The sequence below is a fragment of the Anarhichas minor genome, unplaced genomic scaffold (assembly GCF_050575085.1).
Source record: "Anarhichas minor isolate MPS153535 unplaced genomic scaffold, ASM5057508v1 ptg000136l, whole genome shotgun sequence".
In the NCBI taxonomy this organism is placed as follows: Eukaryota; Metazoa; Chordata; class Actinopteri; order Perciformes; family Anarhichadidae; genus Anarhichas; species Anarhichas minor.
In genome coordinates this window covers 8,894,706-8,917,907 of record NW_027466582.1, presented here as the reverse complement: position 1 = coordinate 8,917,907, position 23,202 = coordinate 8,894,706, and the positions used below count along the sequence as shown (strand labels likewise).

The 23,202-nt window shown below is 40.9% G+C and overlaps 1 protein-coding gene across 2 annotated transcripts; it reads left to right on the top strand.

The window, feature by feature from the left end:
• The first annotated feature begins 16,441 nt into the window (after nucleotides 1-16,441).
• On the top strand, nucleotides 16,442-22,690 carry nr2e1 (nuclear receptor subfamily 2, group E, member 1). Of its 2 annotated transcripts, none has more exons than XM_076083550.1 (9): nucleotides 16,442-16,466; nucleotides 19,075-19,220; nucleotides 19,965-20,052; nucleotides 20,441-20,676; nucleotides 21,145-21,291; nucleotides 21,602-21,698; nucleotides 21,807-21,956; nucleotides 22,170-22,275; nucleotides 22,528-22,690. In XM_076083550.1, exons 1-9 carry the CDS (start codon nucleotides 16,442-16,444, stop codon nucleotides 22,688-22,690), a joined length of 1,158 nt encoding a protein of 385 aa, XP_075939665.1. The 2 variants fall into 2 exon arrangements, with proteins under 2 accessions (XP_075939665.1, XP_075939664.1); XM_076083549.1 differs by having other exon boundaries at nucleotides 16,442-16,499.
• The last annotated feature ends 512 nt before the right edge of the window (nucleotides 22,691-23,202 follow it).

Below are 23,202 nucleotides of genomic sequence, written 5' to 3'. Positions count from 1 at the left end.
CGTGATCATGTGACTGCCTGGAATCTCGCGAGAGCAGATCATCATTTCACGGCATCAGTTATACTGTGACTTCACATCACAAATATATATATATTTATATGATATATATATGCTTTCACTTTAAGACTATGTTACCTCACAAAGCCTATTATTTATAGTACTTTTGTCACTTAGACTGGGAAAAAAATGTATCCGATCAATAACAGTATCTCAGAAAAATGCACTTTCTATAAGAATAATAACATTTATTCAGGCCTATAAAAATGATATAAACTATAGTATCTACGTATAAGTGAATCACAAAATACAAGTGAGAGTTGAAGCTATTTAGACTGCAGTGTAGGTCACTGCCTAGTTTCTGTAAGGGGGTGTGCGTGCGAGCACGTGCGTGCGAGTTGGAAAGAGATAGCCGCTCCTCCTGGTCTCCTCATTATTTAGGAGTTTTTGACACCATACAATTTTGCAATGTGCGCTCGGCTAGGAGAAAAAATAATCACGGAGTCAAGGTAAACGATTTGGGCTCCAATCCTGATTGTGATAATTGTCAAAAACCCCCTCGAATCAAGCAACCGCAGTCAATGGTCGTTAATGTGAAATTAGTGGCTCTTGATAACTTGCAGGCCGCAGCAATTCCGCAGTCATCAGAGCCTAATGAAAATAAGGGGGGAGAGAATGCATGCGGCATTAGTGGCCTATTCTGATGCCTGCGCACAACTCGAGTGGTAAATGTGGATTCTGGCCTCTAATGCTCCTCTCACTGCACGTGGCACTATTAACTCTTCTTCTCCCCTGACCAGAGTTCACATAATTGTTCAGATGTTCCCCATTCCTTTATTAGCTATTTTCTAGTCTGGTTCTCAGAGAGAAGACATGATTACAACCTTAATGATCCTGCTTTTTTCTTATCTTTTTATATTTTTGTGCTCTTATGGACGTTCACTTGGTTACAATTTAACTTTTGAAGATGTGTCACAAACACATCTTTCATATTATTATTATTATTTGTTGTTGTTGTTATTATCGTCCTTATAATTATTACTATTATTATTAGCCTAATGCATACATGTGAATAAAATGTATAGGCTCATCATCAGATTATTCACTAAGTTTTGGATGTCTCTCCTCTGCAGGCTAATCAGCAGAGCACCAAGTATAATCGGCATATCATTATTATTTGAGATGACCATTATTGTCAGATGGCAGAAAATGCCTTCATTAGCATGTGATAGATAGAAAAAACCAAGAGGACAAAAATCACTAATTGGGCCCATAAATTAGACCATGGTGATGATGAGAGCCCTTCAGGAACGATGGCAGGACTCAGTCCAAGAGGCTCCTCGTGATTTTGTGCAGGATATACAGCATAACCATGCAATGAAGACACTGGTCAAAAGAAGGCACAGCCTATCATTCAGAGAAAAAAGACCACAAACTAAAGCTGGAGGCCCCTATGTGTCTAAAGATCAACCCTTTAGGGCCTTTAAAGAAGAAGTATTCTGATCTTTTACGCAGCTAAAAGTACAAAAAAACAATGTAAAAACAGTCCAATATAAGTTAAAGTATTGCATTAAAAATCACATGTACAAGTATAAATGAAGAACTATGAGCTATAAGTATAAATTCTGCAGAAAAAAACAGTCCCTGCGAGTGATATGACATCATTATTGTGAATGCCAAAGATGTTACAACTTAAATGTAATACTATTTTCAAATCCTTAAAGCATTATTTAAATAGGCCTGTACCTATAATAAGATATAGGCCTAAGCTAAGGTAAAGATTGTTTGCCCAATTTTGGGATCTGAGATTGTGATTTGAATCCTTTCCGTCCATGTGAAAGTCTCCAACTGGACAATTACAAAAGGGTTAACTCAAACCGGTTCAGCCTTAAACTTGGCTCTTGGCGTGGGGAGAGAAAATAGGCTAGCTGTAAAGTTATGCAGAAGTTATTCTTCATCCTTCGGGCCGTCCCTAATCCGCCAAAAACCTCATTCTTTCATCGGAGAACTGTGCCTCCTTTCTTGTTCCCCCCTCTCTATACAACATAAAGTCAGACTGCATTTAATGGTTATGTCGGGATGGGAGAGGGGCTTTCTTCTTCCCCTTTTCTCCAGAATATTGCCCTTTTCGTCGTGTGAGTCTCCCAACCCGCAGGGACCCCCATATTATTCCCTCCGCGTCTGACTCGAATCACAAACGAACCCTGATTTTCACCACTTTGCTGGGAATTGCGGGGAGTGATAATAGAGATTTCGCTTTCATTTTATACGCTTGACTTGGTTATTGTTGCTTTTCTCCTCTCCCGTGATTCTCCCCTCTTCAGGGATTAGCCCTGACTTCGCCCGCTATACTGGCCGCCGAAGTGCCCCTGAGCCCTGGGATGACAATTGATGCAGATCAAGGCAGGCCTATTCTGCGCCTTTCAAAAGGACCGAGCTGAGCCGGGTTAAAATGAGGGAGTTTTAATGGAAGGAACGGATGCCCCTCAGTTTGCTTCCCACAAATTAATTGCAAGGGTTTTTGTGGGAAGATATTGACAAACATTTAGGCTAATATAAAAAAGGCTACAGCAAGTTTATTTTCATCTTATGCAGACCGCTGTAGGCGACACAGACCTTCAGACTGCATGACGATGATGATGGTTGGAGTGAGATGATGAAGCTGTTGATGATGGTGGACGGTAATGGTAAGTGTGATATGTATGTGGAATGATGGAAGAAGATTCCTATGATCGGGTTATGCTTAGAATGACGGTGATGATGGCAATGATGAGATTAAGTACAGAGGTGCTGATGAAGATGATGATGACAATGATATGTATGGTGATTGGAGTGTTGGTGCTGCTGATGAGGTTGAGAAACCAAAAATGCAGAAAATGATGATGATTGTGATCAGTGAGGAAGATGAGGACAGTGATGCTGAAGATAAGATCAGAGTAAGAATCGGCTTTATTGACCAAGTATGTTTACACAGTTAATTAGTTTAAGTAATGAACATATAGCTATTATGTATGGGTGCTGATGCTTATATATCAACAACAAATGGACAATTTTATTGATGTATCAATCTATTGTTTATTGAACATACAACTAGGTGATTATAAAAGATAAACATTAATGAAAGTTACTTTATATACATGTGTATTTTATGTAGAGTAACTTTATCCTCATCATATTTCAGAGAGAAATATTGTGCTGCATTTTGTAGATGATGTAGTTACTGTTTAAGCTAAAACTTGGCTTGTGACCCCTTACAAAAAAAATGGTTGTCTGGTTAGGGCCCCTTGTCATGTTTCAGATGTCTATGAGTTTTTGGCAGTTCCACCAAAGAGGGATTTCTCCTCTAAATGTCTCAGATGCTTTCAGTTAGAAAACCTTTTCCAAGTTTTCCAGCCTCAAAGAGGTAAAACTCTACAATATTTCGCAAAATAAGCAAAGGTTAGAGATGAGTCCGAAACATTTGCATCGCAGAACTTTCCTCTCCCATTAATCATCTCACAGCCCTTCAGATATATCATATGTCCCTTTATAGGGGCCCGACCCCTATGTTGGGACCCACTGGACTAAAATACCCACTAAATCCTAAAACTGAATGGCGCTGAGTTCTCTTCCTCCCGCCAGAGCTTCCGACTGCATGTCGAAGGCGCAGGTCCGTGTCGAGCTGGTTGCTGCCGAAGGCCCCGTTGTTTGGGCTGAAGGAGTTTCTGGTGAACCTGCATGATTTAATCTGATTTTCGACCTGGTGACACCAATGACAAGCATTATGAATAACTACAAATAGCCAATCTTCTCGCTGATGGTCTCGTTTACTTATGTAGGTCGTATAGAGGCATCAGTTTTAAATTGAGACTGTTTCACACTGAGTTAAACGCTCCTCACAATAACTTTAAGAATTATTTTAAATGCATCACGTTTAAGAGTAAGAATGAAGAAGAGAAGAAGGATGGATGTGCTGACTGTGGCTGTGTTACTGCAATCCATCAGCTCTACAGGTGTTGCTATCTTATCACTGCAACAGTTTGAAACAGTCTGACTGTGCAGATCTGCTCATCACTAGCACGTCACACAAGAGAAGGTTTCAGTATTTGCTGTGTCTCCCCCAATCAGGCATCTCTGCAGCACTGTGAGAAGTTAATCTTTGTTGACAGTGTGTTGCGCATTCTTCCGTGGGCCGGTTGGGTTGGGACCACTCCTGGAAAGCCTGGTCTGTGCTCATATAGAGGGGGATAATTACCAAACACGCAGCCGACAGCAGCGACACAAAAGCCGCTTTGACTTCCTCACTGCTGGTCGCCTCCAGGGGATGGTCCCGCTCCCTGCTCACCCTGCTCACCCAGACCACTTCTCATCACTCCTGAGAGGCAGAGACGTCTTGTTCCATAACAAGACATGAAACTGACTTCTTTCAGCTCCAGTGAACTGGACATAAACCCCGACTGACAACCTCCAGTGCCCAAACAGAACAGGCAGAGGACGGGTGGGCCGGGACAGAGGACAAGAGAGGGGTGGGGGCGGCACAGGGCGTACTAAATAAAGTTGTTATTCACTTTAATCTTACATCTTGAGGGGAAAACCACACCAAAGCTACTGAAGTTCAAAACTGATGTAGGCTTATCGAGTTCCAAAAGACCAACACTGCAACATTTGCATTTTGACAGTTTTGGACCTCATTCACGGATGTTTGCCAACTTTTTATGAGTAAATTTATGATTTCTCTCCACGGTCCTCTCAGAGCCATCTTTCTCTCTCAGAGCTCAGCGTGTTACAGCATTGAAAGCACGACGTGCTGTAAATGTAATGGGCCGGGAGTGATTGTTTCTGACAAGCAACAAAACACATCGTCCCTCCCCTCAAATTAGTCCCCCAGGAGGAGGTGGGGTGAGGGGTTCATGTCCCAGGAGACACATCGGCAGACAGCATGCCAGCATATAGTATGAGCATGCAAGTGACGTCCACCGTAAACATCTCTCTTAGGCCAGTTTAGTATTTGGTATGAACTAATAGAATAAAGTTGGTTTAAAAGCTTAAAGAAAAATCCTAACTAACATATAATTATCATGACAACCTGAAGCAGCCACTGCTAAAAATCTTATCTTCCAGTTAAATTACATTATTATGATTTTGAGATTTTCAAATTATTAATTGCACTGAAAGTAAACACAAAAAAATCACTTTTTCTTTGAAAACTATATTTTTGAGGCAAGACTGTTTTTTTTATTTGTTTTTGCTGAACCTTTCGAACATTAGTTTTAATGTTTGCCACAATATTTGCTTTTAAATGTTGAAAAAGTTTTGTTGAAATAACACTCAATACATAAAATGAAAGTTACCCTTTGGAGTTTAAATTGAGTTTTACGATCGTCAGCAAACTTGTGTTCTGCACGCTTAAGGTCCATAACAAACGTGTCAAATCTATAAATCATTTCCGTTCACAATAAGACTCCAGCATCGGCTTGTGAGGGTGGATGCTATAATTTATTGATACAATGTTCATGCCCTTTTTGTAAAATAATTAATATTAACTGTTCATTCATCATTTTTAATTTGTAAACAAATATAATAAACCATATTATGAATCTATACTCTTTTGATTTACAGAATATGATTTTACAGGGCAAACATTTTCAGAAGATTAACATTTTCAGATGAAGGCTTTGATATCTGTAAATAATAAGATAATAATTTAACTATAGCACATTTAGTCTTAAAACTTTTTGGGCGTTATCTATTGTAATATTAATGGTCCAAAATTATGTGAAATTGCTTAGTTTTAGGCTACAAACCTTCACATTTTCTTGGAGGAGGCCCCCCAAACCCACCATCTCCTAGTATATGTTATTCACTGTAGGAAGCAGAATGTAACAATAACTGCTGACCGCCAACATGTGAATAAAGGGATTTCTTGAACATGTTTTTTTTCACCTAAAGCACTGGAAATAAACAATACAACAAAACCTCTCAGTAATTGAAAGTCAAATTCAAATACATGTATACTTTCTTTAAATGTATTTGTATTAAAAGTTGTGGGGGGGGAACTAAATGCAATAATGGAGCACCTGAGACAGCACAGACATCTGTTGCTGTGGTCATGTGCATAACAAGAGAAAGTGTTCTGCCAAAATGAGCCCTCTGAAAATACGCTGGCACCTCAAGGTATAAAGTTAAGGTAAAGTGATGTACAAGTTGCTGCTATATGTATAATTGAACAAAGAATGAAATAAAAAGGCAACAACAAAACCTTGCAGGAGAAATAGAGTGATTTAAATCCTAGGTGGAAATCATTTTGTTTTTTCAAAGGATACAAGGTATTGTCAAAAAGGGTTGTGTTGACACAAAATGAAAAGTTGTTTCTTAACTTCGTAAAAGCAGCGGAGCCGCATTACAGCTCCATGTTATCCAGTTATATTATTCATAGTGGGCCAGGGATGAATAGGCAGTTAGACTGGGAAGAAAAGGCAGTTAGCTTGTCTGTTAGCAAGGGGTTAGCTTTAAAGCAAGCCCTGATTTGTGAACGAGGGAGTGGGAGGAGTGGTGGAGGGCTTGGCGTTCAGGAAAGCCTCTCCTGGGCCAGAAGAAAAGGATTTGGCCCAGATGCACGCAGCGATGTTAACTTTGAGTGGCCCCTGTGGCTCAAGCTCAGTGCCCCCTCCTTCTTACTTCCCAAGCCCCCAGGTTGCCTTTGCATGACATCATCCCCAAACTATGCCCCCCATACCCATGTGAATCTGAGCTGTCACAATCGCCAGCCCCCCCCCCCCCCCCCCCCCCCCCCCCCCCACCTCCACACACATTAAACTGTACTGTGCCGCAAAAACCCATACGTTTCTTCCACCCCCTCCTCCCCCCTTTTCCCTCTCTTCTTCTACCACCAATCTCCTCCCTTCTTCTTCTTTTTTAACCCCCAGAAAGGCATTGTTTGAGTCAGGGCTTGATCAAAAAACTGTTGCCCGCCAACCACAGGGCTTTCTGTAAATTCAATAAGGCCACCTTAAAGATTTTCCTAATTAATGGATGACATCTTTGGCTGGAGGAGAGGCTAGGCATTCTGCTCCAGCTCGCTCTTTGTTCGCCTCCTAATTAACTTTCCTAGGTCACTCAGGTCCCCGCAACCTGAGAGTGAAGAGCCCCCATTGAGGAGGGAGTTGTAAACTTACTTTTTTTGCCTCGGCACTTAAAAGGGGAAAGCAACTATAGGGAACAGAAAATATCCTATTTAAGTCCTTTGTGAGTGAACTGCTTGCACATGTTCCAATAAAGGAAGTCTTCTAAATAAGCTGCCATGTTGCTCTCCGCTCCCCCTCTTTCTCCCTTATCCCACCTCTTTCACTCCCAGCTCCACAGAAAGGTTATGAATGATAGCTCTGGGTTGAGGGGGGGTAAAGGGCCAAAGGACAGCATCTGGGCATTGTGGAATTGTGAGCATCTGAAACTTTGAGGGAATTTGAGGATGGGAAAGCACTGAGCTCCAGGGTGGTGGGGTGGATGATTGAGAAAATGTGGTGAATATGAGGAAAAAAAACAAGTGCCTCTTTGCCCTCATCATTGTTTGGGTGTTTCTAAAGGACCACATGTCTCCCAGCCGCTTTCATCACTCTTCATCTTTATCTTTCAAAGTTAAAAGAAAAAACACAGTCCTACTGAAACACAGCTACATGTGAAATATCTTCACATAACACAGATTCTGTAACTGCCTTTCATTACTTAAAACTAGACACAGATAGAGGCCGCATGCATTGTGCTGTCATATTTTGTTTCAAATATGTTTTCTTGTAAATTGAAAGTTTTAATTGTTAGTTACAAATGCAGTTTTAAGCACAGTCCTAATATTTGTACTGGTACAAACATAAAAACTAACTGACAAGAGCAATGCACACCTACATTAATGTAAATCTCAAATTTTTTTCCAGTATATGTTACACAATTGACATTAAAGAAGCATATTTGCGATGTCCTGGTAGCTATTTATGTGTGTGAATGGTAGCAACCTTAAATCACACATGTGAGAACTTTTGCAGCAACCTGGCTCCCTCATTACACCTGAAACTAGTCAATGAATAAACACTTTGTCAGCAGATTTGTGGTATATGTCATGCAGTTTTGTATTTGTATGAAGGCCCATCTAGGGGCGGGCATTGCAAACTAGCTCAGACTATAAGTGATTAAACATAGCATTTTAGGCAATAAATGAGAGGTAAATACGAATATTAAAGAGATTAAACACAAACAATTATATAAAATCAAATAAAAAAGTAAAGAAATAATGACAAAAAGGGGGGAAATGTATGATATGTTTGCACCACCATTACCTTTTAGACAATGTTGCATCACAAATTCTCATGTGATTAAAGCTTTCACTGTTTGTCGATGTGTGTTTGACCCTTAGGAAGACCAGTGTGCAGTCAACAGGCCCTGGTCTAGTGTGTAATCATGTAGCCATGAAAGCTTTTAAAACGTTGCACTGGCCTGATGAAGGTCCATGATCATAATGTTGTGTCTCCACTAAACTCAGCGCTGACAGTGTGCTGGAATTTAACATTTTGCTTCCCATAATTTCAGTTTCCTACACACTTGTACAATTAGAGCTTCTTCCATTGTTATTCATTCCACTTTAGAGTGAATTTGAATGTATACACTATCAGCCTCACATTATATGAAAACTAATCTTCCTTGACTTCACACTGAAAACATCTTAAAGCACAATCACAGCGAAATCGTCCAATATTTTGTCAGGTTTAACTAAAATGACCACAAATCCTACCGTGGCAATCATCCGCTATAAGGGACGATATACAAAGTATATCCGTCACCAACCTACAAATACCACATGCTCATCAATATTCTCATCATGTCACCTGACACACACTTGTCCACTGACCTAGATCTGCTCTCCAAAGAGCCTCATCACACACATTACGCCCCAGTCCGAGAGCAGGGAAGGTCACATGCCCTGATTCTTTCTATGCACCACCGGTCCCAGGTCTGGGTGTGTATTAAGACCTATGAGGTGAGTGTGAGCCTCCTGATGACAGCTCCTGTGCTGCGGGGTCCCTGAGGGTTAATGACGAGTGGAAACTGTGACCCCAGAGTGTGACCGTTGAACCTGACCTGTGGAGCCGGCGGGATAACATCAGGGGAAGCAGGGCAAAAGCAAGACTGACTGCTGAACAGAGCAGGATAAACAGCAGAAGGACTGTGACTCCAGGTGAAGTGCTGCTGACGACAGCCATTCTGTGGTTAATCTGTCTGACGGCCGAGACCACTGTTCACACTGCTGCTGCTTTTTAAAGACATTTAGAAACTGTGTGTGCATGGAAGGCACATATACATGAAACTCTCTTTTTTTGTGCCACTGACAAACTGTTAATGCACCCCTCCAATCAAAAATGTTTTATTTGCTTATTTCCACTTGGATGTTTGACCTTTGACTATGCAGAGTTTTAGGTTTCACACTGTACAAATGGTGTGCTTTAAACAAAAGATAAAGTTGATAAATGTGAGGTATTTATGTTCTTAAAATATCTAATACAATAAAGGAAAAAAGTGATAAATTGCCTGTTCTTTAGTTAAGATGTGAGACGTGATCGGGTTAGAGTTTTGAAGTTACTCCAACATTAATATTCAAAACAAGAGTGTCCATCTTCTACTGAACATGTAAATAATGTCATTATGTGCATGCAGACGTAGAAAAGTATGAATAAGTTTGAATAAAGTAACCTTACAATGTATTTGCTTTATCTGTTCTTAGGTTTACCCATTGTTATCTTCTTGCACTCTATTGTAAACTTAAATGTTACACTGTAGAGTAACCCCTTGTTGTTTAAGTTGTAACAATAGTTGTTGTGAAATATTATCATCATTATTGGAGGGTGTGATGGAAACAACATTCAAGAGGATTACCAAGAAAAGACATAAAACATGTAACATGAAATTGACCTGTAATCAAACTCCACCAGTGCAAATAAAATAGACACACCAATTTACATAAAATAATGGATTAATAGCCCAAGTAAGTGTCACCTCACACCATACATAAACTAACATGACGCCTAGATATAAATGTTGTTTTCGTCAACTTCATTGTCAATGAAAATGAAAGCTTTCGCTACCTTACGCACATTTCACCTACAAATCTCGTCAACATAGTCACCTCTGCAAGACTGAAACCTGTTTTTTCAACTCTGGCCAATCCTGGCATTTTCACACACCGCTTGCAGGCAGAATATAAAATGAACTGTAGATACATTGATCACATTGCGGGCTCCTTGGCTCTTACAAGTTTGTCTTTGCAGTGTGAACAGACTAAGCCCCTCTACTCAGCTGTCATAATTTGTTAACGAGCCTTTTCAGGGAGGGAAAAGAAAAAGAGAAGACAGAAAAAAAAGAAAAGAAGGCTCTTCACGAGTGACTGAAAGCAGAGGTCCATCCAGAGGGAACCCAGGGGCGACATCAGACCGATTTCAGACCAGCCCGTGATGGCATCTCTGTATATTTTAATATTAATGATCCCGGCCGCAAAGCCGCCTCTAAGCCTCCAACAGGTGCCCCAGTCCCACTCGAGTCTGAAAAACCGGGATCATTCAACACCCCACTATCCGCCACCACCACCGGGAATCAAAGACTGCAAATGAGGAGGATGATGGCAGAGAAGAGGGGGAAACACATTAAAAAGTGGAAGAGGAGTTAGAGAGTCAGCCATCTCTTGCGAATAAGTTTTTGAGTCACTTTCCCCAGCTGAAACACCGGTCGATATTCCCCCACCCCTTGAGAAAGAGATTGACTTTTGTTTGGAGTTTGTGAGAAGTGGGAATCAGAAGCGGGACAATAGGACTCCCCACAGTGAGAGGCTGAGAGGAGCCATCTCAAATCAGTCAGCCAGAGGACTGACTAATCCGTCCATTGTCCCTCCCCAGCCACCGGCCGCACATCAACACATTCGCCCCCCATTGTCCCCCACCCTCATGCAGCGGGATTTGCTCTCCCCAACAGCCAGTTTTGTCCACGGCAGTTCGAGCGGAAGTTTCTCACTGACAATTTGCCCCAAATAGATTTGTCAGAGCGTCCAACTGCACCGCACCGACTTGTGGGTTTCTGGGTTTGGGTTCTGGGTCTGTGTTTTATTGGTGGGACTCTTCCACGGAGAGGCCTTGGCGTGTGTACATGTGCACATGTGTGTGCGTGCAGAGGTGGGCGTAGATTACGCGCCAGTGGAGGAGATGGTGGCACTGGGGTAAAGTCACTGTGGTGTTCCTGAGGGACTGGGATCTCTCCTCACTGGGTGCACTGGGATTACTAAGAACATCTGACACCTCTGTAAACTCCTGTATGGCATTCAACAGCCTCTGGGCCACCAGCAGCGGTGGGAGAAGTTGTCCAATCTTTCATAAAGTATAAAATCACACAGTAAAAATACTCCATTAAAAGTCATCCATTCAAAATCATAAGTGAAGTGTGAAAGTATAACCAGGAGAATCAACTTAAAGTATCAAAAGTAAAAGTACTCCGTTCAGAAAAATGTGAGATTTGTATTGTTATATATCACATCATTACATTATTATACCTCTTGCATTCAAATTGCAGCTGTAGCTGCTTGAAGGGGGGGGCTATGTATTTCGGACTTCAGCTAATGATTATTGTCATTATCGATCAATTACTTTCTTGATTTGTTAGCTGATTCATTTTTGGTTTTGTAAAAAAATCTGAACATAGTGAAAAGTGCAGGGAGCCCAAACTTCACAATGCTTGTTTTTTTTCCAACCAATAGTCCAAACCTCAAAATCATTAAGAATACATCAGAATTGAAATAATCAAAATGAGCAGCAATTCCTTAAATTTGAGAAGAACCATGAAATGCTTGAACTGGAAGAATTGAGTAAGAACGTATAGTTACACCACCACAGGCCACCAGAACTAAAACAATGAAAGGCCATTCACCAGTAAAAACATGTAATCAGACATATGTGTTATCATCAGGTGTGACTGCTGCTAATGACTCACAAACCTTTGAAGGTAAACAGTTGAAATGTTTATACTGGAGGACAATAGTCTGAGTTATTGCTTGGGTTGACTTAAATGGGTTTGTTTATTCACTAAAGCCAGGGTGTAAAGACAGAAAACAACACGTTCCACTTGTGTTTATCTTAACTCAGCGGAAGGTAGGTAAATGAAAAACAAACGATACATCTTTTTTTAAATTATTGGATCCAATTAAAGTCAACTTACTTTATTTCACATCAATCCACAGTTAATACATGCTTTCCATTGAGTGCTGCATAACAAACAAAAAACACATATAAAGGGCAGTACAGTCTGTTGATGGGGTCCAGATTTCAGGTTCCATCTGAAAGCCAGTAGTTTACTTTGTTTCCTTATCGAACAAATGTCTGATATATGTTCATGATTTAGCTTCCAAGCAAAGGCTCCAATTGAGGAGAGTTCATCTTAAAGTTTTGATTATTCTTCTGTAGTTAAAGGCTTATTATGTTGCATGGGAGAGCAGTCACCAAAAGAGCGATTACTGGATTAGGAGACTAAGTCAAGATCACACCCAAGACACATTTCTCCTGAGGGAGAAATAATAACGGCTCATCCATCTATCAGCTCTGCAACACTGACTGCATGAGGCAAAGATGGATTGATTAAAATACAATGATTTTACATTTTAACTCATAAACTCATAAACATAATACAATTTGAACTGCATCTTCACTGAATATCTTTGAATAACATTTTGAACAAGCACGAGGACAGGTAACCTGCAATGACTCCTGTTGTAGAACTGTCCGTGGTGCTGAAATCAGGCTGCCTATCTTCCACTTATTTGGAAAGTGTAATCATATTTTAAGATTATCAAGTATTCGTATTATGTTGGAGAAGGTTTTCTGTTCTTTTTTTTTGTAGCTTTGTTGAACAAGACTGTGCCCACTCACATGTTTTGTATCTGTCATCAAAACAGCTGACGGAATGATTCTGAAGACAATCACCTCCTGAGCTAAACAGCAGCGGTCTGTGGGCTATAAAATGACTGACTATGATCTCCCCGGTCAGTTTTAAAGGATGCATGGCTGCGTGGGTCTTTGGTCGCCTTGAATTCTCCCCATTATTTGCTCTATGGAGCTTAGTGACTTCTCACTAAAGCCAATTGGTTTACGCCTGGTCGGTTAGGGGCCTGATAGCAGTGCATAAAAAGATGGTTAAACTCGGAGACCATGTAGACGATAGGAACAACAAGATTGTATACTGTAAATAGCAAAACTGGTGTTTATCATCTTAATGGACGAGTGCTATTGTTATTGTAATTTTCACATCATTAAAATGTCAGCCCGAGTTGGAAAAATAAGAAGCAAAAGGTGAGCAACATGCTGTTTACACCGGAGTTGTGTTTCTACAGGTGTTTCTCATTGTCCAAAGACCACAACGGATGTCAAGACATTTAGAGCCCACGTATTGTTTTGGAGTGACTTGTTGGACTCTCACTCGTTTCTCGTTGTTTAAGTCTATCCCATAGCATGTCAAGTATCTGCATACTGATGCTGAGCTCCCCAAAAAAAAACAGATACACAATCCACTGGCCCCTTTGTTAACGTCATTTCATTGACTGTTGGAGGAGAAGAGAGTCACTAATACAAAAAAAAGTGAAAGAAGGCAACCCCGGCAACCATGATGTTGGTTATATTTGTGTAAAGGCTATCAGTGAATGAGGAGGATTAGGACGAGTTAAGGAGATTATGTCACACATTCACCATTCACCCCACCCCGGCAGCCACCCACACACATGCGCACACACTTAGAAATAACTAGCAATGTTATTGATCTGTGAGAATGTACATACGATTGCCAGTGCTAAAATGTAAGACACGTTGATTCTGCCTTTTGGCGTGTGTAGTGTTTGATTTCTTAAATGAATTACCAACAAAAGAAGTGGTCGTTAAGTATGATAAATAATCCTTAAATCCGGAAAATGGTCACTTTGGAACAACACACTCCTCTCCACTTGCTTTCTATTTATTAACAACGTTTCGGCCAATACACTTTCATCAGCTTGCTTTTTTTTGTGTCCCCATAATAAAGGTGTATTGTAGCCTTTATTGTGTGGACTATTTATAAAAGGTATAAAAACACGATATGTGGCCATAAACTTCCAATGGAGGACGAGGCTTTCTGTGGATCCCTGCAGGGAAATCAAAGGAATATTATAGAGATTTCTCCTCAGGCTTGTTAGTCTCCAGCCTCGGCTGTTCAGCTAAAGGGAACGGCTGAAAGACACAACAATAGCTGATTGCAATTAACTACGCCTCTCCGCCTCGCCCCTGTCCGCTTAAATCGACACTTTGTGAGTCCATATGGCCTTTAGTGTACCGTGGGAATGAACACAATTAAAAGCAGAATATGGATTTCTGGAGTTACCCGGCGAAAGCACAGCAAGCTGTCAAGGTCAGGGTGTCAGTGAGCGGGGCCCTGCAGCCCGGCCCGGCCCCGACCCACTGGACCGCCGGGCACGGGTATGGGAGGTGTGCACCATCAGTAACTGTTACCATTTTCCTGGAGACAGTTGGTAAATTGATTGCTTGATGAGAAGGCATCATTACAAAAGAGATTCGTATGTAATTATTTATTTTATTACTATTTATTAGTAATATTATAATATTGTTTATTATCAAAGTGATTTTTTTTTCTGCACAAGATGTTATGTTTTTGTACACTTCTGTTATCTTTTTGGTGGCCAAAGTGTGAAGAGTGTTAAAACAACAGCATATAGGTCTACAGTAAATGCAGGAGAGGAGTCAAATGGATAAACAATAAGTAAAATATTAAGTGTGATGATGTTAGAACTGAAATTCACTTACTATCTTTATAAGTAAGAGGTTATCATGATTGTTGTTGTATCGTCACTTCTAAAGGCAGGGTTATTTATTTATTAATGTATATATGTGTGTATATATATATATATATATATATATATATATATGTATTTTAGTTAACGTTTCCTTAAGCCATAATGTTTAAAATGCAGAAGAAGAAGAAGTGCATTTTCTGTTTGTATGGAAAGATTGTTTTTTAACTATATTGAATAAATTGCGTCTGTTGCGCAAAAAAAAGCTTTTTATTTATCCATTACATCACATGCAGGAGCCATGAAAGGAAAGACAAATTGCTGACATGCAACAACCTTAGAAAATTAAAATTGAAAAGTATTCTTCAGCAGTTATATGTATGTAGCAATATGTTATAATAACAACTATTTAATGAATCATTAATGTAGCCAAAAGAAAAACATTTTCTTCCTCAGCTATTTGACAGTTGTGACTGATCAGTGTCTATAGTGGGCCAACACATTCCCAAGCACTTATCCATGAATCTTAAGGACTGCATGTGTAACCAGACACACTTGTGAAGGAAATGAGGAGCACTGACACTTTTTTCTATGTCTGAGCCCCATAACCACCCCACCCCTCTAGTAGCCTCTTAGTAATCAAACAATATAACTCAGCATTCCTGATATTGTTTATGGTCATAACTGCAACTTGTCTGAAGCAACGTCTTAAATTCAGCTCCATTTGTTGTTTTATTTCGAATATGCAATGCATAACGTGATATTTAGAATCGTGTTTTTAGATACGGTTTATATTGGCATTATTAATCCTCAAGTATTTTGAGTTGGTTATTGGGAGACGTGCCCCCTAAATAAATGAATCTGCAGCGAAAACAAATCTAAATGCAGCAGAAAATGTGCGTGCAACACGTGTTTTTTTTTGCTTGCAATGCCTTTTGATCCATGAGCAAGGCACTGCACATTACTTGCAAGCATATTCACACGATCACTCACACATACACAGACACACTCGCTCACACGCCAGTGACGTCAGGCTGGAGTTTGGAGTAGAAAGCCAAGTGGATGAAGGAAGTGGAGATCTCCACCCTCCAGCCTCCCCCTGACACTTCTCATAAATATTACCGAGGCTTATTTGAGGATCTCGTACCACAAAGTCACACCGTGTCCTGGTTTTAACAAGCTTGCACCTGTCAGAATATCCAAAAATTGTTTTTTCACATCGGGTTGGCACCGTCGGAACCGCTCTAGGCTGCGTTTTTCCAACTCCAACTTTATGCACCGGCTGTTGCTCCGAGAGCTGGAGGGCTGCTGTCGCCGTTAACCGGTCGCTACAGTCCGGTTCTCCATCCGTAGCCTACAGGGACCCTGCACATCGGAGGCGAAGATTGTCTGATACAATGTGCAATTGTGTGTCTTAATTTGGACTCGGCGATCGGCGATCTACTTTGTCAAGTTGGGCAATTCGGGACATTGACTTGCCGATCTCATCGCCGCCGGTAAAGACGTCAAGGAAAGTGCTGCGTCTCACGAGTTTGATTGTTTTTGTCAGCAAGAACAAGAAGAGAAAGAGGAACATTTTCATTCTCAACTTTGTTATTAAGTCGAGTGTCCACGATGAGCAAACCCGCTGGCTCAACAAGTGGCTGTCTGGATATTCTGAATGTCAAATCAAGTAAGTGTTCTCTTTCCTGATGCTCCTGGAGAATATTGAGTAGCCCGGTGTGTTAGAGCCCGCTGACATGTAAAACATGAACATAAAGCATGCTGCACACTGACTGCACGCACTCGAGCTTCACGACAATAATTAAGTCGGCTCGTTCCTCACGGTCTTGCAGAAATGTGAGTAGTGATCCGTGGGGAATAGCTGTTTCTTTTCCCGAGTACACACACAGTTGGCTGCGTAAACTTTGTGTCCATGACCGATAATTAGAGCGGTCTCAGTTTGTCATCCCTTTAAGTTGGAAACGTACTTTTTGTGAAGTTGACCAAGTTTTCAGAAGGAAAATGAATAATAGCCATGCTCCGAGATGCCACTTGTTGCCTGTAACCTAATTGAGCAACTTCTATGAAAGAGTATAAAAAGCGAGATATTTAATCACTGATAATATACGATTTTAAAGCCTGTAGATTCTTCTCTTACTGGATTGCTGGTTTGCTATTTTAGACAAATTAATCAACAGCGCTTATCTGTCTGCTACCGTGCATTTCTGTACTAGGCTACTGTAAAAAAAACTTATTTATATATTAATCACAAATGCGTTCAGTGGTTTTGAATACAATTGTTGAGTATTTTTCTTGTGGTATTGAAGATTTTCTAGTGGTTTAAGGTTTGACATTAAATTGGATTTGTTTTCTTAACCTTCGCAGTCTCTGTTAGGCCTCACAATAAATCTAAAATTAAATCGCAGTTAGCTATAGGCCTAAAGTATAGATTAGTTTTGTGTTTCAAAAGATAGGACATTTCTATAGATTTTACATTTGCCTGTGTGTCTCGTTCAGTATCGTTTACCTTGTTCGCACGTGTTATTCACGTCAAACTGTTGCTTCTGTGCTTTTTATCCTGCAAGTGGGCGTATGTGTTCAGATTTTACTGATAATAACCAAAATGTTTAAAATTTGAATAAAACAAAGAAAACTTACAACATTACAACCACGGTCACCTCAGTTCTCACCCACATTATGGGTGGTCAGTAAAAACATTTCCTTCAAACTTTATTTCCAGTTCTTTTGGCCATGATGGTGATTACGTTAATAGAATATGCCATATATCTTCTAGCAATTACTCAACACAATGGAGACGAATTGGACCCCCACAGCGGGAAATTAAATACATTTCCCCCCTTCACAACACAATTATGCACCATTTTATTTAATTGACTCTCAGCAATCTACAGTTTAAATAAAATAAAATCTTTTCAGTTTATATTTTGGCCACGTTCATTCATCTTCAATTTAAGTACGTTTGAAACTTTTATTTAGGGGTGCGCAAATGAACTTGACTTGCTGAGCTTTGGGTCATTAAATATCTGTTAATCTGAAATTTACTGCAATGGTCAACATTTTTACCATTCATTTAAAAACAATGATGGCCTATCGACAACTACAAGTGGGGATATAACTTATTCAAGCCTACAGCAGTTGATTTTTTACAATTACTCCCGTGATGAAAAGATGACTTTTAACATATAAACTCTTTCGAGGCATAAATGCTACATAAAAAGTAGGTTCTCTATATCTTATTGCAATTACACGGCTGTGGCCAACAGTTAAATAGCCATCATGGCCTTCTGATTCTTAATAATCTGGCAATTGAAGCCCTATAACTCTCCTCCTGAAGTCATTGTTTTTGCTGCTCAGTAGTTATTCCCATGCTACCCTTTTTGACGGGTCACTGGTGAATCAATGAGCAGGTGGCAAAACGTCAGTGTAATTACATAGACGGCTTTTCCCTCCAGAATAAAAAAAGACTCTCTCATTTGCATACAAATATACTTCTTTTTAATAGATTTGAATACAAAATCTTCACACAAAAAAATCACATTTTTTCATCTACACCGGGGTCGATTTACATACACTTCATTTGAGTTGGTGAAACGAGTTGGTGCGCATTATTCTCATGGTGCAGTGTCACTCCCTAATCCTGGGGCCTATAGACCTGCGGAATAAAGCAGCTGTCGAGTCCCATTATGAAGGGGAGTTGGCAGCTTGTCGAGATCCAGGCAGTCAGACGAGGTTCAATGGGGGAAAATCATTAAGTTAACACTTTCCCCTAATGTCTCCATTGTGCGCCCTCGGGCCATTGTTTTAGAGAGCTGAGATATGACGCTTCCCACCGGACTTTATTCTTGAAATGTGCGCCGTGAATTCCCATGCTCGGCCGAAGTGCGGGGCGCTGTCCAGTGTGTGTGTGTGCGTGTCAGACAAAAAAAAGTAATTTGTAGGGCGATTTGTCCATAGCTCCACAGTGAAATGTCTAAAACGAGTTCATTTTTGGGATTACTGTACGTTCACAGGGCCAATTTAAGCAGCTGGTCTCACTTTACTGAACTACAGAACTCGACTCCAAAACTCAGTAAAGCAACCACCTTCTCAAGTTTTGTATCAATTTTAGAAATTGTTCTTGCAATTTATCCAGATGTTCAATATTCACTATAAGCGATAGTCACAATTTGACTTTTCATTCATTTCAATTTAGCCCAGGTATTATTCAGGGTATGGTGTCTTATTTAAGTTTGGGCCTTTCTCAGGTCGGATTCTGGACATCCCATGCAAAGTGTGCGGAGACCGCAGCTCGGGGAAACACTATGGTGTTTACGCCTGTGACGGCTGCTCGGGATTCTTCAAGAGGAGCATCCGCAGAAACAGGACGTACGTCTGTAAATCTGGCTCTCAGGTGAGGCCTCCTTCTTATTTCTTATATATCCAAATGTATGTCCTATAGGCTGCGTTATCCTCCTTTCCACCTATGTACATGCGACAAAGGTGCAAACTTTATAAGTTAGTACATTTTTGATTGTCTCGTTATGCAATATTTTGGGGAGAATCAAGCAAGTTGCAGAGATGGAAGCTATCACAGGAAATTGTAGTGATTTACGCCTATAATTCACTCAGTGATATTTTATCAGTATTCTACATCCACTGCACTTGTACAAATATATAATTGTATTCTCACTGTTATCAGAAGCAGGATTTAAGTGACTCGACGTTCCTGGTCCTCATCCAAAAAAAACATTACATCCAAAAAAAACATTACGAGCTTTACGCACGGAATGCGTATTTTACGCGCATATTCTATTTGCTTTTCACTTCTGGTGCCGTATTAAGTCTCATTTGATGAGCCTAATTGTGTCATGCCTGGACCATTAAGTATTGGGCTAAACATCGCGCTGCTATAATATAACTGATGTAATCCAATCTAATGTGATGACTCGAAGGCGAGGATTTAGGCAGCAGAGGGCGGGATAGAGTACTTATCCTCCGGGATGAGGCCGCACTGGAGCCGCAGGGGAGCAGGTCGATAATAGCTCGATCTCTCACCTGGAGATTGGCCTCCCAGGAAGATAATAGCAAGAAGCCTTCGGTTGTGCAAGATGAGAGAAATTCAACTGATGGATATTTCTCCCTTTCTCTCTCTCAGGGGGGCTGTCCCGTGGACAAAACTCACAGAAACCAGTGCCGAGCGTGCCGTTTGAAAAAGTGTCTAGAAGTGAACATGAATAAAGACGGTAAATGGGTGTAATTGAATTATCACTTTGGCCATTGACACGCCATGCAGTGACCTTTGGTTTGGAGTTGGGCAACACGCATGGAAAAGTGTATTAATGCTGTTTATGAAAGCTGAAAATAAGTAACAGGTTGATAATTAGGCTACCTTATCTTGTTATCTTGTTTTAAACGTTATTACACTCTGTGGGAGTATTGATAGATTACATCTTTCAAGCAAACAAAACATGCAATTTGACTCCCTAATTTCAGGAACACATATTGAGTTCAATAAAATAAACTAGTCACTATAGTTTTTGAAAATATATATAAAATATAAAATTCAAACAAGCCATTCACTCCAGCAGAGGTCATTGCTTCACTTTGTGTCCTCGCTGTCCCGTTTCACAGCCGTTCAACACGAGAGGGGGCCCCGGACGTCCACCATCCGCAAACAAGTGGCCCTATATTTCCGAGGCCACAAAGAGGTGAACGGATCATCGACCCATTTCCCGGGATCCTCTCTGGCCGGCCCTCCCTTCTTCACCACGGTCACGCAACTGGAGCCTCACAACCTGGAGATGAGCGGAGTAGCCACCACACCGGAAAGACAAGCCATCGTGGGTCTGGCACAGCCCACCCCGAAGGTATATTTTGTACGTTTTTTTCTTTCTTTCCAGTTTTACATAGCTATACGTTGTAGGTAGTTTTCTACCTCCAAATATTTAGTTGCAGTGTACCAATAAATATGTGCTTTCTTTGGAGTTTTCACTTGACATGTATAGCATTTCATGTAATGCTTTGAATTATCAGAATATACAATTCCTTTAATTTTTGATACTCCGTGGATATTTGTATTATAGCCTTCCAAAATGTTATTATAGGATTACAGTTTTCTCCGTCAGGGTTAGAAGTTGAAATTCCTGTCCTGATTTAGCAGCAAATCCGCCTATTTAGTGCTGTAAATCCACCACAAGTAACACTAATGATTATAAAACCAGGTGCTGGGGCTTGGAATTTGACCTTTATTGTTGTTCACCACTCTGTAAACTGTGTTTCATTCTAGCATAAACTGATGATGGTGATGATGACAATCTCTTTTTCACTTCCTCCAGTATCCCCATGAAGTCAGCGGCACCCCCCTGTACCTCTACGAGGTGGCGACGGAGTCTGTGTGCGAGTCAGCGGCGCGCCTCCTTTTCATGAGCATCAAGTGGGCAAAGAGTGTTCCCGCATTCTCCACACTCCCCTTATCTGACCAGGTACGCTTTGGAGCCCACATATTATTCCGTAGGGCCTTTTAACACGAGCCACAGCCAAGAAAAAACGGTCAGGAGTCGATTCGGTCCCCAACTGACGTTTAAGATATTTTGATTTGATTCAATTTCATATGTAATATTTTACGTCAAATGATTACCAAACGAACTATCCTATGCGCAACAGAAATAAATACCCATCATTACGCACACGTTACTACTGCATTGGTACCTTATAAGATTCAAAAAGGCTTGAAATTTATAATCAATTTCTTCATTGTGGTGTGCCGTTTAACACAACTATTCCTCTCTGCAGCTGATTCTGTTGGAGGACGCTTGGAGGGAATTGTTTGTTCTGGGTATCGCGCAATGGGCCATTCCGGTGGACTCTACTACTCTGCTTGCCGTTTCAGGTAATCAAGGCACGAGAAAGCTTATCCGACTACAGATCACTGACAGGTCTCACTGACTGCATGTAATGTTGTCCTGCATAATGACATTGTCTCCATATTTATTCGTAGGAATGAACACCGAAAACACAGAGTCTCAGCGGATGAATAAGATCATATCTGAGATACAAGCACTTCAAGAGGTGGTAACCAGATTCAGACAGATGCGTCTCGATGCAACAGAGTTCGCCTGTTTGAAATGTATCGTGACATTTAAAGCCGGTGAGTGCTGTTGTCTTAATGGGTATTTGACCATTTTCTCATTTACCGGAAGTTGTTATTGCCACTGAAATGCCCTGAAGCTTCTGCTGCCTAAACTCAACTCTGGAGAGGGAAGAGGAATGAGAGCAAAAGTTATTTTAGCAATGAATGCATGTCACTATTCGTGTAGTACAACAGCTTTTTGATAGCTAAAACCCTTCCTCTGTCTTATAGTTCCGACCCATGGCAACACAGAGTTAAGAAGTTTCCGCAACGCCAGCGCCATTGCTGCGCTACAAGACGAGGCACAGCTCACTCTCAACAGTTACATACACACCAGGTAAAATCAATCAATCAATCTCTATCATATTTCAGGCCTATGTTGAACCGCCTCCTGCAAGTATTAGCAGCCAGAGTCATTATGAAGTGAATAAGGCAATAAGCCACTGTAATTGTGAACAGGTGCGACGGCTGAACCTCGTTTTTAATTAGCAGCCATTTGTATCACAGGTGTGCGTTAATTGGATAGGCTTTATCTCTGCTTATAGAACCGGAGAGAGGCGCTGTTCTTGACCCCAGTAATGTGTTTCAGATACCCGACTCAGCCGTGTCGCTTCGGAAAGCTGCTCCTGCTCCTGCCGGCGCTCCGCTCGGTGGGTCCGTCCACCATAGAGGAGGTGTTCTTCAAGAAGACCATCGGCAACGTTCCCATCACCAGGCTCCTCTCCGACATGTACAAGTCCAGCGATATATGAATTCTCGCCACCTGGAAAAGACTTGAACTGAAGGCCCAGAGACCCACACAGCAGTCGACAGAACGACAAATCATGGCAGGTGTAACCGTGGGTTGAATTATTGCTGAGCACACAATCTATTAGGCTGTCTTAAAGTAGCCTATTGAGGCCTATAGGCTCTGACTGCAACACAGCCGGAATTCACCAAGTAGCCTGTTAACAGTTGCTCTAGTTAAAGAATAGCCTGTAACTTTCATTAGAATGACCTGTGTGAAACTGAACACGTGCAGTCTCTGGTGCGGGCACAGGCAGCCCACAGTGTTTAAATATCGCCTAAAGACTCTGGAGAGTATCTGACAAGTATGTCTGACAAAGAAATGTTATATATTAAGCAGTTTTTCGAGTGTCTGTGAGACCAATGAGCTTGACGACCAATTCAGTCTTTTATTGCTGTGATCAATCCCAATGGAGGAAACCAAAAAAAAGAAAAAAAAAAGAAAAGATGACCGCATGCGTAACGGGGGATGTGTATC